General features: G+C 29.9%; 1 protein-coding gene across 1 annotated transcript in view; it reads left to right on the forward strand.

Annotated features, from left to right (window-relative positions):
• Positions 1-17,066: 17,066 nt before the first annotated feature.
• Positions 17,067-21,722, forward strand: part of LOC112597414 (protein gooseberry-neuro-like) — a 37,622-nt gene continuing 32,966 nt past the window's right edge. Inside the window, exons 1-2 of the mRNA XM_025343459.1 lie at positions 17,067-18,095; positions 19,885-20,105. Of these exons, the coding sequence (XP_025199244.1) occupies positions 18,059-18,095; positions 19,885-20,105 (258 nt within the window). The 5' untranslated portion in view covers positions 17,067-18,058. The remainder of the gene's footprint in view (positions 18,096-19,884; positions 20,106-21,722) is intronic.

Genomic DNA, 21,722 nt, shown 5'->3' on the forward strand with positions numbered 1-21,722 from the left:
TAGTTTTTATCCAACATGAGACAAAATTGTAATAATTTAATTTGTTAGAGTATCTATTAATCTGCAGTATGTATAAGCAGTATATAATACTATAGTGTCTATATACACAAAAAAATACACACATATAAATATTAATAAGTATAAATTATATTTATATATTTTAATAATAATATATTTTTTAGTATGACAAACTTTAAATAACAAATTATACTCATAAACATATTGTTCATTAACTAGTTAAAGTATATCGACCGTTATAAAATAAATATATGATGTTTGAAATCTTGTAGTGTAGATTTTTATGTTCTTCAACATCGGAATACCTACTTAAAAAGTATTTTTATATATTTTCAAAGGAAAATTCACTGATCATAAGGTCCGGAGAACCGGGTAAAATGCTAAGACGTGGGTGCCGCAATAATCTATTCATTGCTGTGATATAGCCTATCATCACTGATAAGTCTGCCGTTTTAAATATCCCTAGGTCATCAATAATTCGGTAGTGTCCACATTTTTTTTTTTGGAAAATGAAGTCTTCTCTATCAACTTATAACCGTGGAAAAACTCTCGAAAATCATTTTTTTAAATGGCTGCGGTATTTCGTTCTCCACTAGCGTATTGGGTTCAAGATTTACAATTATTAATAATCTATACTGAATCGTTTTTGAATGCCTTGTATATTATGATAACTATATACACTATTTGGATAAAGTGAATAATATTTATAGTAAGTACCTAATATTATAAGTAGTAGAGAGACTATTAAACTTAATTATAAAATTAAACGATCAAATTAAAAAGATTGATAAGTGAGTATAGTTCTACTATACATATTAGATATCAAGTGGGTCACTATTGTATTGATATTTTAAATTTGAATCCAATTATATATCATTGCAAATGAAAAATAATTCAGAACGGAAACGATTTATATACATTAATAAGTGACATGCTTTTTTAATATAGTGGTTAAAGTAATTTATTTTATTTTGAGTATTATAGTATAGGTTGATATATAATTTTCAAAAATTTTATTGCGTAATAAAATGTATAATAATATTAATAATATATAATGTTAGATATTAAAGATTTTTTAATTGAAAAATTAAAAATTATGAAGAGCTTTGTGTTCAATTTTCAAGTAAATCTATAAATATTTAAATCGACATTTATAAAAGAAAAAAAATGAAAAATGTTTATGCTTATAAATAGCTTAAGAATACGAGTAACTGAAATATTTTTAAAAAGTTACCGTAAATAAAAAAGAATAATTTAAACATTTTGTAAAAATTTAAAGTATCTATTGTTATTTGTTTTTTAGTTATCTACATAAAAAACAAAATCAATTTTATAAAAAATTGAATTTGTATAAAAATTTTCGTTTTTCCCTATTTTTCGTTTATTTTTTAAGTGCAAACTAGATTCACTTTGGTATCCAAAACTACTCTTATTTTTAAAAATTGAAGAATTTTATCTACAATGTATCGTGTAATTATCCATAAAAAAAAAAAAAAAAAAAACGAAACACAGCATTTTAAAATGCATATATTCATCACTTTATTCAGAATCTAAAATTTAAGGCTGTAATACCTACTACTTTACAAAAACTATGCAACAGTATTATTTCAGTAAACATTTAAGAGGAAGCCGTTGTACAAAAACTTTATCAACATTTCATACAAAACAATATTTTAAAATTGGAACACTATCTACGTAAGAGTGTATTTGTTTTAAAATCGAAATATAAGTGTAAACCTTTAGGTAATAGAAGCGCCCTAAATTTGTGCCTACCTTTAAGTTTGTTCGTATAATCAAGTCAATTCACTCTAGTGTTAAAGTTAACAATACATTAGGATACAAAGTTCGTTAAATTAAATAACATAATAGATTTACTTCGGTGTAGGTATATATATATGTATATATATTATGTTGTATTGGATGAAGATATCATATTATACATCGAGGTTAAGCGTCTTTTTAAGAAATTCCTGCTGGCGTAATTATTGTGTGATATTTTGTAGAAAAACGTTAGAAGACACAACTATATATACCATGTTAAATGTATAACATCAAAAAAAAAAAAAAAAAAAAAATTGTACGTCGATTAATATTAAATATTTATTTATATAAATATAATATGTAAGGTATAGGGAGATATAGATTAATATTTTTGAATGAGTATAAAGCACGCTCGTATATGCACGCGTAACTATACAATTATGTATCGCGTTTATTTAAACACATAGGGATACGACATCGGCAATGTGTCAAGTACCTATTTAAAGAATATAAATTACGTACCTACTCGTATATAATACAATATATCATCGTTGCACCGACGCTACCAGTTGGCCAATGAAATGTCGTTGATTTGCGGCCGCCACCCTATTTATAATAATATATTCTCGTTAGCGGTGCGGAGCGGTATTATAACTAGATGTGTGAATTTTCCTGATAAAAATCAATAAAATCGTTACAAATCAAACAACGGACTCACTGTTGCAGCGGACTCATAAATTGGTGGGGGGAGGGGTGTACCGCCATCGGCGTAAAATATATTATGTATAATACGTGCGGGCACGGTTCATTACTATTTAGGACGCATATAATAAAAATAGTAGTAATAGTAATAGTGTATATTTACGTCATCAATCATTTACAAAAAAGGCGTTTCGAAAACGCGAATCCCCTCCTTAATTATTATTTTTCCACAACACCGAATTCGTGGATAATACTTGACTCCATCTACGAACGTCGTGTGTATACATACATATATATATATATATATATATTTATAAAATATATCGGCACCGCGAACCAATTTATATATATATATATATAAATAATAATATATAATATTATTTAATGCGTTTATATGCGTGTGCGTGCATACGCGCGCACGGCGTATGTATGTGTGTGTGTGCGTACTCGTCTTTGTTTAGTCGAACAAATATTAATCATAGGATTGGTTACGGATTGTATATGTGCATAGGCTCCACAATAAATGGTCTCCACGCCCGACAAAATGGCTCCCCCGTTGACCCCGTTTTCTCGCTAAACAACACTTTATAACGAACATATATACGATATTATATAGAATATAGAATATGATGTGTGTACGTATCGTCATCGTATGAATACGCGTGTGTCTGTGTGTATCGTTTATAGGGGTAAATGGGGTGTGCTTCGTTTTTTTCCCCATTCATATCGCGGACAATGCGAACGCTTATTATAGGCTATTCGCATATACAAGGAAAAGGGTAAAATAAAATCGAATATACTCGTACGTTCGACGCGTCGCAGCATAAATAAATCACGGACGAAATATCTCAATAATAATAATAATTTAAACTGGCACAGCGGGTTCGACAATTGGTGTTCAATATACAATATACATTGTATATCCGCGATTCTGTGACTATTATAGAATGACATTGGTAGACATAAGTCACGTCATTCGCAAAACACACATGTGTATAAAGTAAGGAGTACTTTATTATTAAAAAAATATTATTATATCTAAAAGTGCGATTTATTGTAATCTTAAGTATACAGTAACTTAATAAGTTTGTATACCAAATAATACCAAATATATGTAGAATATATAATATATATAGGTACATATTATATTTTATAGCTCCTACAATTATATATACTATGCAAAAATTATGAATTTCAGTTATATAATTTAGTTATGTATACATATATGATAAATTAAATTATACTGTGAGATGTAATAAAAAGAACTGTTAAATATATTTAACATTACAACAAACCGTATGTGCTTAAAAATATTTAGTTCTAAAAAACATAAAAACAGAATCCATAGTAATAAATTGGCAACCCATTAAATATTATATATTTATATATGTTGAATAAATAAAAAAAAATTGTAGTTAATAAAATAAACAAGAATATATAGTCATAATATTATAAGTATGGTATTCGATAAAAATTTTGTTCAAAAAAGTATAGGTACCTACTTCGTAGAAACCTGAATTTGAATTATTTGATTAAGTATAGCAATTAATAATAATAAACTTATAGCCATTAGGTCTGCAAAATTATTATTAAAAATAATATATTTTAATATTTTATAATGTACGCGTTCATTATTATTATTAATTATCATCTGCTAGTTAGTACGCAGTTTGCTATATATTATTTGTGCAGTGTATTCACCAGGCTTTTCGATAAATAATGCGAATATGGTGCCAGTTATTTCAATAATTGAGATTTCAAGCGCGCTCGCGTGTTACGTGTGCGTTCAAATCGTATTTCGATCCGGCATGTTTATATACCGCGTGTCTAAAAAGCGGTTAGATAAAATGACACGCCGGACTGATATCCGCTATGTAACGGTTGGGTAGTGCAAATCGACCATGTATACCGAACTGCGGTACTTGCCTGTACCAAATCCGTGCGAAATTTGACGTATACGGACCCGCACCGTACCCAATAGAATTATACGTATTTATATATTTGCACGCGTTGTATAAATGCCAACACTTAATAATAAATAAAATTGACGACGTGTATCAAAATACGACGGCGGTTATTATAATATACATAGTATACACATTATGAAGTACATAAATATTATACAATTAATAGTTATTATTCAATGTTATAATATATAGGTACACTAAATCGAATGATAATGTTTTCATTTTTTACGAAATACACTCGGCTTCAGTTTATTTCGCGAAAAATTAATTTATAAGTATTAAATACAAATGGAATATAGATTGCTACGGTATATTTCCTCGTCGCGTATTGGCATTATTGTCGTAGCGAATTATTATGTTCAACTTAGACTGTTCCAACATTTGTACACACTATACAAAGCTACAAAACCAATAAGTATATCATAATATGCCGTTTAATATATGATTAAGTTGAACGATGAGTTGGTCCTGCATTCTCTCTTGAATAATAATAAAAAAATTACTTCCAATAATCTACAATGCCTAGTGCGAAGGATATTTTAATTTTTAAACGTCGAGCCATATATATTTTATGAATTTCTGCATGGAGAAACGCGCATATATCTATAATAGAATACGACCGAGATGGAACCCGTATGAATGTTATTTGTTTAACATTTACCAAATATTATTAACATAATACATAATAAATTATACCTACAATATATTGTACGGCGCTAGACGTTAAGTATCAACTCATGTAATAATACGAGTATATACTCAATACATATACCTATAATATATTATAAACATAATACCACTAAATGTTTCCGCTTTTGTCTCTATACTTATATTATTATGTTAAATAAATAATGTTGTCATGTCGTCACACTATATATTTTATTGTAACGCCATTCGATTATCATCGACACATTATTACGTAAAATATGTAGGTACCTGTAGTGTGTTTTTTTCATTCTACAAAAACTTTTTTGTTTTGTTTACGACGAAATGTATAGTTATCCCGATTTTTTTTTTTTTAATAATCATTGATTTAAAAGACAGTGTAATGTGTATAATATAAAGGTAAAAAAAATCCATGTTTACATTTTTATAACCACACGTGGATATTTATCGCATAAAATATGTCAAAACCATTAGTATTTTAATTTAGTACAATTTATATGCGATGACTAAGTTATACACCACATAGGTACAAATGCATTAAAAATATTTATAAGTTTGTTTATTTTTAAATATGATACTTCAAAGTCTACAAATCTTCTTCGTTTTAAAATGCAGAATTTTGTATATGCACATATAATATATACTCTTCTTTTTTAATAGTATGACTATATTTTTTATACTTAAATGCTATAAAAATAATTTAATTCCACGAAACACCTCCAGGTGCGTGAACTAGAAAATAAAAATACAATTTTAGTAATGTTTTCAGAACTATAATATTATACAATGCATACCACACCCCTATCCAATATAACCAGTATAATATACGTATTTTCATTTCGAGAGACATAAAGCCGGTGATTATAATATGACACGCTGTAGTGAGTGGAAGAGAAGTATGAAAATTACATAATATAAACAAACGACGTCACGTTTGCAATATATTTTCTCATCGATAATCGATACAGATCATACCATTTTACCATACACGAGTCACATTAAAAATTATAATATAATACATAATGTTTAATTACCATCTACTGTTTTAACACTTAAAAATAAATTTTTTTATTCAAATAACCATGATTTGTAGACATAATACGGAAACTATATATGATAAATGCAAAGTGATTTCGAATCGAGCGATTTTAGCGCTTTTTTCCAGATATAAAATAAGGATTGTGAATTTCATCATGAAAATTTTTTGAAATGTTGAAATTTACTTTAAGTATAATTGGTACAGGTAAAACGTAGTGAATTATCTAAAAGCTGGTTGTATACTTTTTTACTCTATCGACTTGTTAAAATGCAAGATTTGTATTATACTTAATCGAAAAATACATTATGATTATATTACCTAATACATAATTTAATATACACATATATTAAATATATTGCAAACACAATGCACAATAATAGTATAATAGTATATAGGTACCTACAACGTTTATGTATATATATATTATAATGAAAGTATAATAATACGAACCACTAATAATATATATATATATTATAATATATACATGTATGTACAGAGATTACCAATAATAGTCGTAATAATGGCTGCCGGGTGTTATTTCGTGAGCTGTAGCAGCAGGTCTCCCCTCGTCAACTACGCCGCCGCGCGACGTCGACCGTTCCCCGGCGGACGCGCGTACATCTGTCCCGGCGAACGCTGCGGTGGCAACGACGTCGGTACGACTGGCACCGAGACGAATTTGGGCTTTTGGGACCATTGTGCTCTGCTGGTGTGTGTTGTGCTGCTGCAGAAATACGATTTTCCCGTAACGGCCGTGGAGTTCGTGGGGGCAGGATCGCGGAGGGCTGCTGTGGTGCGAGAACGAGAACGAGGAGAAGGAATACAAATATATATAATAGCACAAAGTGCCGGAAAAAGCGTTTTTGTTAGACTCGCCATTTATCGTACTCGTCGCAACAACCCGCGACGTCCCGACGTATATATAATATGATACCTATATATACATAATGTGTATAATATATCGTCACCACCGCTGCCAAGTGACTTTTTTACGATTCTAGTCAGCTGCTGATCGATGTTTATTGCGGTTGTGATGAGTGCGTTATTATTATATATTATATATGTTGATCAGCTAAATAAAACGGCTATACAAAATTCAGTGGCGAGAATAAGGAAAATTATTATCGGCGGTTTTAGTCTCCTAGCTGATTATACATTTGTATAACTGTAGATATACTTATACATCACATTATCAGGTATATAGCTATTTAATCTTGTAAAAGAAATTGATGTATTCTGCAATGTGTGCCTATGGCACGGGTATTGTTTGAGCGAGTTCGATTTAAGATTTCATCGGGCGAATATATATATATATTGTAAAACCGATTTCCGTTTACCACTATTTGCGCTTCAATAGCAGTGTATTACACGTGCGGGTGACCTGATCAATATTAAAAGTCATCTGAATATAATCATTCGTGAATGTTAGTGCAGTTTATATCTATATCTCCGTCACATCTATGATAGTAAGTACACTAAACCTCTATATAGAACATTATTTTAATAGGTATTTTCTATCTAGATAACATTTCATGAAATGGATACCTCAATTACACATAAAGGAACTAATTCCGTCATCTGGACAAACACTCAGCATAACAATATTCATATAATTATATGTAGTCAATTATCTGTATAAGATACTTAAATCAGAGTAGTTATAGTGCAGGAGAAATACAACCGGCTTTTTTGAATTTTATCAAATTAAAATAAATAAAACATGAAGTTGAGAAAACGTTAAAACAAACTGTTTCTTCGTTAATGGGAGGACAAGATTTTTTTAGTTGTTATTATAAAAGCAAATGTCATACAAAACTAATGTGCTTGTTACTCTCGATATCACGATAATTCTATTCTATGTTTAAACAAATTATAAACATTAATAGTTCGAAATTCATAATTTCCATAATACATTATATTCAACGAATATTGTTCATAGTTAATCGTTTTCATACTAATTCATAATTTTCATAGTAATTAATTCATTATGATATTCATTATCAGTTTTTATAATTCTGTACTATGTTCAAAATAACAAAAAATGTAATTATAAATATTGTTACGCTATGCGTGTTTTTTCAGATGACGGAACTAATTCCGTTATGTGTATATAGTTCCTCATTTCGTGAAATGTTGTCCACACGCGAAGTGGAAAAAAAGCGTTTCCATTTCAAGAAGTGGGTATAAACTTTGTCCATTTCACGAAACGTATGTTTACGCGACATGGAAGCGTCATAAATATTATTAAATACATATATAGTATATACGTATACATATTATATTCTTTTTCCTACATTTTAGTTCATTTTAGTAACCATTTCAACATGGTTACTAAAACCGATGAAAAATTTTACCACAACCTTATAATATTGTTGGAGATATTATGTATTATTTTATAATTACAAAATAGTTTAGGTTGGAACAATCGTAGTGTGCGGTTTACGGAATCGTGTGTTGGTTGGTAGAAATTGTAACCAACTTATGTTTAGTCTCATCATCTAAATTGAAACAACCAAATGGGTTTGGTATTATGAACGTTATTAAATGATAGCACTTAAAGCTATTACCATTGAATTTGGTTAGGGTAACTATTTCAATGGTATCTAAAACTATGTATTTTTTTTATAAATTTCAATCACATAAATTATTGACGGTTTTCGTATTCACTCGCTTTATAATATTTTTAATTAATTTTAATTAATTTAAAGATCCGTTCAATTCGTATGTAAAATAATATCGACGACTTTAATAATCTCATATAATAGAATTACGTATAATACAGGTGAATAGTTTATTAATTAAACCTTATTAATATTGTTTTTCTATTATGTTAAAAGGCTACTTAAACTATGAAATTTCACTAGATGTTCAAAAATATTTCATGATAATTTATTTTTCAGATTTTAGTTCCGTTCTTTTTTAGCACTGAATATAATGTTTACCATTATAACATTAAACACTCTTCGGTAAATTGTTTATATAGATATACTTTACAGCAGATTGCCAAGTGTTCAATTATTACAAGTGTATAAAATATATTATATATTTTTTCCATCTTTACAGCAACTTAAAGGAAATATATTATTTTCATAATACGCAGGCGATATAATATAATAATATAATGATAAATGTATATGTATCGCAAAATCGTTTAAAAATAAAATTGCATTATTTTGTTCGTGGATACGCGAACATTCGAGATATTGCCCATAAATAATATTATAATATATTACTAAACACGATGTTGAGTGGTTTTAAATTATTCATAGAGTACACATATTATATCTACCGTTCGGACCTCGAAGCATTATGCATATAGGTAATATACAAGTAGGTACACTGCAGTATAGCTATATAATAGCACGTTATATCCAGACGTATTTCGTATGTTTTGTATAGTACGAAGATATTTGAAAAACAAATCTAGTTTTTTTATAATATTATTCATACATGTTTGTACTCGTTTAATGGTCACTGGTAATATTACCGTGACGACTAATTGGACGATATCAATTTTAGTTATAAATCGTTGTGTCCATTGAACATGCGTGGAGTATAAAATATATTATAGGCATATACCTACTTGCAATATATAAAACACGCGGTGCAGCAGTATAATACAATAAAACGCATTATATATATACGAGCGTGCAGTATTTACCATATATAATATAATGATGTATATACCTACCTACGCGTATTTACGCCGTTACAGATGATATTATTGGAAAATGTTTGTTTAACCGAACGGGTCCGTATGACCGGAAGCCTGTTTCTAACCTCGTGCAACCACTAATGTGGACCAAATGAATAATGTGCCGTAAAATTGAACGCGCGCGCGCGATAACTCCTCTCCAGATTTTTTGACCACGATGACGTAACCGGCCGAAACCATTAAATCGTGGTTAATGAATTACTTTTGGAAGAAAAATATAAAAAAAAATCCCGCTAGGTACATCATATTATTATGTGTAGGTACATACATGCACGGTACATCATTTATAATACTACGAACACGCGCCCGTTGTTTTTTCATTTCAGCGTTTTTTAACGACAAGGATCAATCAATTGCCGCAGTGTGTTTACGCTCCGAGTACATCTATTGCGTATATTATACTAATATATAGTTTATTATTATTATTATTATTATTATTATTATCATGCCGCGAGAGACGCAAAACTCAGCGTCTTCGTTGCTAAATTGATATCCTGGGTGTTGAAAGAAGCCTGGAAGGCGCGTGCGAGTCTTACGACCGGCCAATAAATCCTCATCGCAATCAAATTATTATAATATGTATATATTTTTTAAAATTGCGTTTCAGCTGTTCTATTTTAGTTGTACTATTTTCTTTGCGTACGTCCATAAAATCGATACAATATATTATGTTTCTTATATGAGTATAAACGCAAGATCTATCGTCCCCGCGGGCCGAGACGATTTTTCACGAAGCGTAGCGCCGTCACCGCGATTTTCGTTTGCACATTCTCGTGTCGATATTTCGATGTACATAACTATCATTATTGTTAAGGAGTGGATTTAAATATAAATTGTATTTTTTTTTTCTAAACATTCAAAAACGTTGATTTTTAAATCATAAAATTCATTTTGTCGCAAAGAAACCAAAGAATTATAAAGTTTAACTTTTATTATGCACATATTTTTTTAATTATATTTTTGTATTCAAATATAATATTATCGTTGTAATTATAAGCTTCATTTATAATTACTCATATCAAGCAATGTGGTAATCATCAGTTATCAGTGATCTAGATCACTATTTAAATTACAACTTGTATACAATTTATTTATTTACTGTAAATACTATAATAATATAATTTTTACACATCAATACATCATTATTGTAATGAGTCAACTTAAATATAATAAAATAGCCTATGTAATATGAAACGGCCATCTCTATTATAAAATATGTGAAATATGTGGTCATATCTGGAAGTGAGCTTTTATTCATAATAGTATGTGATCTAGATGTGTAATTTATATTGCCAACAATAATGAGCGGCAGAAAAAAGTTCAGATATCCAAAACAAAGATATAGTTTTTGAAGGCACAGAGCTCTTTATCTAAACCATTTATACTTCTTCTAGCCTGCGTAGTATAGATTTTAAAAAAAAGTTAGCATTTAAAAGTATTAAATTTTTGATGGTTAATTAAGGAGTTTAAATTCTACTGAAGAGCAACGAAAAGTGAGAATTTTCATGAACATATTATAATATACATGTATAATAAATAATGGTGAATTTTGACGTTTCGCAATGCATAAATTCTATGGACAACTCTTAATACTTTCAAAATGTTTGCATATTTAAGTGAAAATCAATGTAAGTTAGATAATATTTCTAAATAATTGCATGAAAGTTGCATGTTTTAAACAAATTTAATAAACTATAGCTAAAATGTCGGTTAAAGTTTGATTGAAATTTTGATTTTAGCGAACCATTAACTATTTTGAGCCTTTGATAAGTAAATAGCCGGATAAATCATTAATTTTCTTAATATATAGATTGTTTTTGGTAAAAATTCAAGTCAATGATGGGTGAAAGGACTAACATTTAAAACTGTTCATATACCAAACCCATTTGGTTGTCGTGATTCAGTTGATATGTTACCAAACAATTTGGTTAAAATTTCTACCGACCACCATGGTTCCGTTAACCATATGCTATGGTTGTTTCAAGTTTCAACCTAAATTGTTTTTTAAATTGTTATCATAAAACAATACATAGTATTTCTAAGTTGGTGATCATTATTTTGTTTTATGTATATAATATATTCGTAGTTACTAGTTTGCCTTGGCGGTGCGTATCTATACCAAAAATACCAAAAATAAAACGAAATAATTATTACTAACGACAAGGGTAATGGCACTATCTTTGCTCCTAAGATGTTCGCTATTTCGTTTGCCTGCTGCTGCAGTAGTGCACGTGTCCCGATGCAGTATTTTGGAATTCCGGCGCGCGTATATAAATAATAAACACGTCAACGCGCGAGCGTAATGCGTTCCAGGCAGAAAAGTAAAAAAAAAAAAAACCATCCCTACCTGTATCTATTTGTTAAATTATACACATATCCATATATATTGCCGTCATATTATAATATATATACATATATATATATATATATATATATACTTATACTACCCCCGTCACACGCTGCACCAAGACGCGGAGCGCACAAAAAGCGTTTTCGGCGGTGATGCACATAAATGAATATATATATACATAAATATAAATAATAAAATATATAGGTACGAATCGCGTGCAATGTGTCCATATCGAATTCGGACCTCCTACAACGGTGTGCGAGTGTGCGCCAAGTTAAACCCTTAACGTCCGTGACCAAGGGTACAGCTGCGACGGCGGGCCCGAGACACGCGACCCCCCGACACCGTGCGCGCAAAATCCGCCGCCGCGGATACCGTGACGACGATATATTATATATTATTCATACACGCCTCGAGTCTTATTTTTCCATTCTTTTTATATAAAATATAACATTATGTATAGGCCTCGGTAGGTATAATATTATTTCTTACATTTCGTTTCTGTAATTCGTCCTGCGCCGCGCTGTAGCTCTCGTCAGCCGCCGCTTTCTTAAGCCTGCGATTTCCTCTCATCGTTCCGCATTTAGCATAACATTATAATATATATATATGTATTTTCCATTCAAACGGATCATTCGTACGTTTAAAATTTAAATACATTATATTATTATATATACGTTTGTATGTATTATTGTACGTCGACGTTCAGTGTCGCGCTTCCATCCTCTGTCGTCATATATCATATAAAATGTGAGACCTGTCATCGCGTCTAGAAATTCTCGGTTTTGTGTTATATATTTTTATCGATAGTTCACTAAACTGTGGGATGATTTTCGGGGTTAGTAAATTGTGCTAAATAATATAGACACTGCTGCAGGCCAAATAAATTTTAAACAAATAAAAAATATCTATTACATTTAGTACAACTTTAGCTGTTACTTTACTATTATAACTTAATAAAAATATACAATGTGAATACTTGTTATATTTATACATATAATAGTCTAATATATCTTATAGTTATAGTATCATTGTTGTGTAACTCCATATTATATGAAACTGCTTTATCGTGCAATGCAATCGGCTGGCCAATAAATAGTTAACATTAAGGAAAACTTGAATTCTTTTGTCGATATCACTGAAATAAGTTAATATTATTGTGATGTATGTTGGTTATTATTTCGTTTCATAAAAGTCCCGGTTCCCAATATTATTATAAAATATTGAGTTCAAATCAGCTATTAACATTTTAAATTATATAGATATTTTAAATAAAAATTATTTAACCAGTTTTTTGATGTTCATTTTGAAATTTTTTCAGTATAATACATTATAATTTTTTTTAAATTCATATTATTTATATATAATATATATATATAACTTGTGTATTTTATATGAAAATTTAATAATGATGGGATTAGAATGACAAAAATATATTTTTCATACTAGTAGTCTGTTGGTAAAACTCTAAAATAAGAGAAATTATTGGTACACTGATACAAATTTTGTTTTAGGGCATAATTGGTTCATGGCCAAATGGTATTATGCATTGAAATTAAATCACGTCGTCGTGACACTTTTACGAAATTTACTTACCAATTTTCGTCATGTACTTATTTATATTTTATCGTGTGACGTTTGCGCCTTTTTCGCTACTTCATGCATATTCTATTATTCTTACACTACGTTGAGTGTCTCTGATGTAATATATAGTTTTAGGGAGGCTTAGCACCCCGAGTTACACCCTTATATATATCTAGCTACCACGCCTATACGTATGTATATGCACGTTCAATTATGGTACGTATATATTATATGTTGTATATTTCTTCATCCAAGGATGGCGTTTCTCGTTCGAATTTCGGTTATACATATAAATGTTATTTTATTAATACTATTATTCTGCAGTTATACTTCCGGTAGGTATACATAATATATGTATAGAGGCTATAATGATTTTTGGCGTTTTTAGATGATTTTCCAATGTGGGAACCAACTTGATGTTATACTATGCAATATAATATATAAATTAATTTGTAGGCATAGATTTAAAAAAAAAAAAAACAGAATAAACCCTAAACAATTTAAAAATTAACAAATTAAAAAACAAATGGTAAATTTAAAAAATCAATTATTTTAACGAATAATATTGTGTAAAAACGTTCATTCAAAAATAACCTATCATATTATGTTGTACAAAAAAACAAAAATAAACATTTTAAGATAATAATAAATTTGTATATATTTATGATTTGTTTAAACTTGCTATTTATCTTATATATTACGTTTAGAATAGGAAATATTAATTGTTCATATAGATCATTCAGTATCACTATGAATATTTATAAAATATTATATTTTTTTTTCTAATGACTATGGCAGTTACGACAGTGACTACAGCTGACTTAGCAATTAATCGTTTGAAACTTAATTTTATTTTCGCCACACACGAACTGTATTTTCTCGAATTTATTATTATCCATTATTATTGATTAATATAAATTAATTTATAAATATATATATATTTATAGCTTTCAACAACAGCCGTGTGTCTGCATTGTCAGTTCGTCTCTTTAACCCAACATATTATAATGTTGTTCACTCACAGATTGATGAAAGCGAAGAACGGCCCACCACGGAGATTACGCCCAAGTCCTCGTATAAGGCGCAGTTATACAACACACTGAACAAGCAGATGGTTTTCCTATACAATACACAAAACGATGTGAATTAAACCGTAATATATTTATGAAATTGACCATGTTTAATGTTTATGCGCACGTAGATATACATATGTATATAGTTCTTTAAACGATTGACTGAATTTTATAATTCGAAATTACTATATATTATACTAAAGTTGGTCGAAATAACTATTTATATGTACGTGCATTATGTACATAACTGTTGTAAATAAAAATACATACTGCGTAAACGATCTATATAACTTTTAAAAGTATGCCGATAAATTTGTCAAATCGAGCAAATCTCTCGGATTATTCTTTAATATTGACAAATATAAATCCATGACCTACATACTAGCGGAGTATAGTCGTAAAATTCTATTATTTTTATCTACTCTATCAACGATTCACAACTTTCCTTATTATTATTGATATATAGAGTTTTAAAATAGTGTGTAAGTATTATTAAATAAATAAAATTAGACTCAAACTGCCAATAAATAAATAAATTTGATGTATAAATATCTATTATACTCGTATATTGAGCTTCGTGATCGCACAATAATTTTATCAATTCTCTGCAGCCGCACTCGATAAAATCTGGACCATATATGTATACAGGTTTATTATAATTTCGAACAGCAGTACATTGGCGTCTTTATAACTCTATATATATCATAATTTATAGCTCAGCAAATACAAAAAAGTGGATTAATTTTTTTTTTTTAATGTATACGTTTCACACAGGTGGCGGTTTTATTTTTTAGACTTAACCTCGATTATGACGTTCGCGGGCGTATCTTAACGTATATATCAGGATCCGATATGTCACCACCAATATGTGACCACAGTCGTATAATAAAAACCGCACATGCAATATAATAATACCGACATAATATGTACCTACCTATATATGTTATACTGAAATAATATAATAACCGTCGCCTAGCATGCGTGTACACGAGGGTTTTAGCGATATCAAACGTCTTATTTACGACGCTTTTTTTGCGATCAGAACGGCCTTCGGATCGAAACGATCGGCGGCCGACTATATATTATGTATTGCAACGTGATATATATAATATACTTATATATATATATATACGTACACGCATCGTATATTATACATTATAATAATATATTATTATTATTATTATTATATTGGTCCGTCTATTGTAGCCGGTCATATAGTACGTGCCCGTTTATTAAATCTCTCTCTCTCTCTCTCTCTCTCCTCTCTCCACATCCTTCTCTCCACTCGTCATCTCGACTCTGTCCGTCTTTTCTCCTCTCCTCATATTAAACACAGGTAAGTACGTGATGTATCACGCGTGCGCGCGCGCACGCGCGGTGTCGCATTCGATTTCGTTTGATTTCTTCCGTTGTTTTTACGACGTGCGGCGGTGACGTGACGTCACACTCGCGTATATAATAATAATAATAATAATAATAATATTATAATGTTACGGGCCGCCGTCGTGTTGCCAATGCGTCGAGACGAATTTCCATAACGAACACGGGCGCGCGCGATCCCGTGTGTGCGTGTGTGCGTAGACAATGTGCGCGCGGGCTCTCTTTGAACTCAAACCCATTAGAAATGCTAAACCCGGTACTGCATTTATGCGTATACCGTACAGGTCGGTCGTGCGCTGTATATACCTATACCGAAACAATGTATATATGTATATTATGTGCGCGGTGGACGCGCCGAGTTGGCGCGGAGGTAATTATTGAATATTTTATATTTTATTTGAAAAAAAAATAAAAATAAAAAGAACGATAACACTGTGTTGCGCCGACTGTAAGCCGACAGAAGAACGACGACCGTGTGCACATACACACACACACACACACATATAAACCATATAGTAAACGACGGAAGAGAAAAAATTAGAGATGGAAAAGAAATCGTTTTGAAGGAAAAAAAAAAATAGTCACAAGAGGCACGTAATTGAATATCAGTGACACCAAACGAACGCGCGTGCGTTAATATTACATATTATTATTACTATTATTGTATATATTATATTATCATGCTCGTATATAGAATATTATAATATTGTGTTTTTGGAACGGTACGGTCGTGCGCGTGCGCGCGTACCTGTGTATGCGATCACGGCGGCGGCGTGTACACTCGCACGCGACGACGAGCGGACCCCACGCGGGTTGACACCCATTCCGCCGCCGACAGCCAATGGCTCGCCGCGGCCTTTTGGCGCGAGGGGTTCTGACGAGCGGTGCCCCTGCGAAAAAACAAAAACGCCGACCGCGAAAAGGACGAAAAAGAATATGGCCGTTTGCCGCGAATAATTATCGTCTCGCGCGTACAGCAGAATATGTATTGTAATATATTACATTATTATTATTATACCGACCACCGGCCGTTCGCGTTTAGTGCTTTACCATTATTAATATCGTCATCGCCGTCAGCGTCATCGTCGTCATTGTCGCCGTCGTTGTCGTTGTCGTTGTCGTCGTCGTCGTCGTCGTAGTCGCCGTTATTATCTGCATCCGTCGTCGTGTGCGCGACTCGACGGCGGTCGGCGACAATTATATAATATATTATCATAAAATAATATTCAAAATATCATCTCATATCATACAATATCGTCGCCGTTGCGCCACGTACCCAACTGCACTGCAGCAGCAGTCGCGATTTTCCGACGTCTGAATTATTATTGTTGTCTTGTCTCCTAAAATATATTACATTGATTTTCGTTACGATAACACTATAATAATCCGCGCGTACGTGTGGAGTGTCGCCGTCCCGGCCGTCGCGTGCACACGCCACACAACGTTTTATGCGCGTACGGGTCGCGTCGTCGCGCGAACGCCGACCGACGTTCGAAGATTTTTGTCCGTTTGTCGGAAAACGGTACAGTAGCCGCGGACCGTCGCCGCAGACTCGCGCTTTCGCCGCTGCTCGTGACGACTTTAATATTACAGAATAAAAATATCACAGACTTATCGCCGACGAACGTCCGACTGCAGCGTATGTTGCGCGGATATATGATAACAATATCTCGTGACCGTTATGCGCTTTTCGCGCCGACGACGAAAGGTATCGACGTGGTAACCTAACGTACTAATAATTTTATTCGGATCTGAACTTTAGCGGAATATCGTCTCCGCAATCTAATCGTATAATATACAATAATGTACTCGACGCATTACAACGGATTCACATTTCAAGGTAAGTCCGTAGTATAGCATGTCACGTTATAATGTTATATTATACCATCGTCGTTTTGTTTTACCTATACATTAAATCACTAAATTATTCAACAATAACGGTTGGTTAAAACGTATAAATAATAATAATAATAATATGACTAATATGAGATTAATATAATATTGTACTCAGCGGTTTTATACGATCAATGCATCATAGTAACGACCGTCAACCTTTTTGTATCTATCGATGGTATATATTATTATAGTACTTACCACTACCTTTACTACGTGCTATAAGCTTTGAAAATTTACAAGTATCATTTCAAATAGAAAATCGCTTTAAAACCCATTAATGTGAAAACTATAAAGAATTTAATTAGGAACTATATGATTAATAAGACGTGATAATACTATACGAATGTAATATATAAGTGTCTATTATAATAAACGTTCATCTAATAAAACATTAAATTACCATTATTTTTTAAATAGCCATATGATTACAATTCGAATGTTTTCAAATTTAATATTTAGTATTAACAATATCTATAAATGATAAGTATATTTTTAACTATTTTATTTGTGGACTACTTATGAGGTTTTCGTGTATCACTATTAACACTCATAGGAACTACTGATTATAAAATCCACTTGGACCAAGTAATGCAATTTGAGTTTAAATTTATCTTATCATTAGATATTTTATAACATAGGTATACGGCATACGCCCATTATATTTTACGAAAACAGAATATTTTATTTCGATATACCTATGCACATCATATTTGCAGCTTTAATAAAACTATTATAAATAAGTATGAAAATTATATAGCTATTAGATATTGAAACAATAGTAGTTCATCATTACAATTTTTCGATATAACTATGCTGATAGATATATATTAATAATTAAACCGACGAATTTAATAATTAGTATTATATGTAACAATAAAATTATGTTAACTCTAATTTCATATAATATAATAATGTACCTAATATTTTATAACTTTTATTTTCCATGTAAATATATATAAAGTAAGAATATTATTTGTAAAGTTTTACAAATAATTTTTTTCTTATTGAAAACTGAAAAAAAAAATGTTTTATTTTGATACGAGTAAAATAACTTGAAATAAACATGTTACATTTTTTAAAATATAGGTATATTTTCAAATTTTGTTAAAAGATACTGAGAGTATTTATATGTATAGAAGATCTAAGATTAAATAAAAATAATATTAAATTAATAGTGTTTAAATTAATCAACAATTAAAAAGTGCAAAATAAAGTTTAAAATAGAATTTCAAGTCAATATTTAAAATGCGTATGAATGAATGTATATCGGTATAATTTGTATACTATATTGCTTGATACAAATTTAAAAGTTTTAAAAAAAATTGGTTTGATGGGCTATTACAAATGTTAAAAATAATACCTATTGTAAATTCCATATAGATAGCGACCACTTATCGTTTTGTACATAGATATTCATGTATTATTACAGCATGGGCAGACTATACGCGAAATTTCGCATAACTGTCCATCCATTTATAATTTTTTTTTTATTATTTGCCGTTTTGCTAACTTGCAATTTTTTTTATGAATCATTATAACATTATATTGATGCATGAGAGTATCTATTTCTTTTTGATGTATAATTTATTTATCATTAATACAAGTCGTGCATGTGAATTAGGTTAATGATTTTTGAATAACATAGGTAGGTAGTACTTTTATGTGTTTCGATCTAATTTCGAAAATTCAATAAATACATATTTATATATATATTTATTATAACTGTCTTATAGGCCAAGGGCGTGTGAACCAGCTTGGTGGTACGTTCATTAACGGCCGACCGCTGCCTAATGTGGTTCGGTTAAAAATTGTCGAAATGGCCGCGGCCGGCGTGCGGCCAAGCAACATATCTAGACAGCTTAAAGTGTCACACGGATGCGTGTCCAAGATACTCAATAGATACCAAGAGACGGGCAGCATCCGACCCGGCATAGTGAACAGCGATCACATTCAAGTAAGTATACTTAGGTATACTTATTTTATAGAATATCCTAAACGGACTACTTCTGTTATTACATCCACTCACATAGAAATGAGGAAGTTGTCTTAACACCATGTTAATATATGTTCTTGGGATTAAAAACGTATTTTGAACCATCCAGTCGCATAATAATACAAATGCATCCGTTCATCTAAACTTATAATTTTCAATCGAAATATACTTACTATAATTTACATTAATGTACCTACTGTTTAATTTTGGCCTGTAGAAAACTAATAATAATATTATATATTATACTATATATATCGATAAATAACTTCATAGCACGAAAAAATAACTATGGATAAAAATTTTTATAATATTAATTTTCAGTTAAATTTGAAAGATAAAAATTATAATTTTTAATAATAACATTGGATTTACAATGATATATAACTTATTTTTGTATGTTGATTGCATATCGTCAGGTTTATAAAAAAGAAAACATTTAAGTTTTAGAGTTGTTTCTGGTTAAAAATATTATCTATTTAATATAATTTGGGGTAAAGAAAAACTTTTCACAATATTTTTCTAGATGAATAGAAAAAACTAACAAAAAAGGAAGTAGATAACAGAAATATTTACGCAATATTAGTTTTAAAAAAAGTATTTTTTTTTTTATGTAGTAAAAAAAGAAATCAACAAAGAAATTTTAAATATTTACTTTTTATCATATTATTTTTAAAATATTTTAGCTTTTTTAAAAAAAATAAATAATGTTTTATTTTTTTTTAACAAGATATAATGTACCTACCTACAATCTGTACCTTTGGGCGCAATAAGAACATTTGATAAGAGTGGATTTAAATATGAACCACATGCGGGATTACTATAGTATGACTAAAAATAAAAAAATAAAATATTAATCACAATAGGTACCTACCAGAAATATTTAATAAATTATCATATAATATAGGTACATTGTGAAGTTTCCATATTATTTTGATTATTTTGAAGTAGGTACCTAATTTAATTTTTATAAATTTGAAATATTATTGATTGTTATTGATAATTTTTTTTTCTTCGCCAAAATGTAATTAAGGTTTTTTGTTAGTTATTTTCATATATATTTAAGAAATAAAAATTATAAATTTTATTCATAAAAGTTTGAAAATAAAATTTAAATTGTTACTTTATTAATTATTTTAAGGTGGATTTATTATAATATGTTAAATTACCGCTACACAACGAAAATTGTTTTGGACGATTATTCATTCACGCTGTAGTTATTTTTTCCTCGAGCAATAAGTATTAAAAAATAAGATGCGATATTTTAAAACATTGATGGGTATTAATGTATATAGGTATTATATTTTAGGTATTGACTGTCTGAAACAAAACGGTATTTGTATGACTGGCTTGCGTATTTTATATTTTTAAAGCGCGTTTATCATAGTCCTTACTATTATATCGTATTTTAGTAAATAGTTTTTCTTAGGTTTTTTAGTCAAATTATATAAAAATAATTTTTAGTTTTAAAATATATATATATACATTTAATTTCTTACAGTTTTACATTTTCAAAATGTATTATTAAGTGAATATATTTTATAATATTATAAGATAGGTGTATTACTGAAAAAAACATAA

The sequence above is a fragment of the Melanaphis sacchari genome, unplaced genomic scaffold (assembly GCF_002803265.2).
Source record: "Melanaphis sacchari strain LSU unplaced genomic scaffold, SCAv2.0 Contig40_pilon_pilon, whole genome shotgun sequence".
In the NCBI taxonomy this organism is placed as follows: domain Eukaryota; kingdom Metazoa; phylum Arthropoda; class Insecta; order Hemiptera; family Aphididae; genus Melanaphis; species Melanaphis sacchari.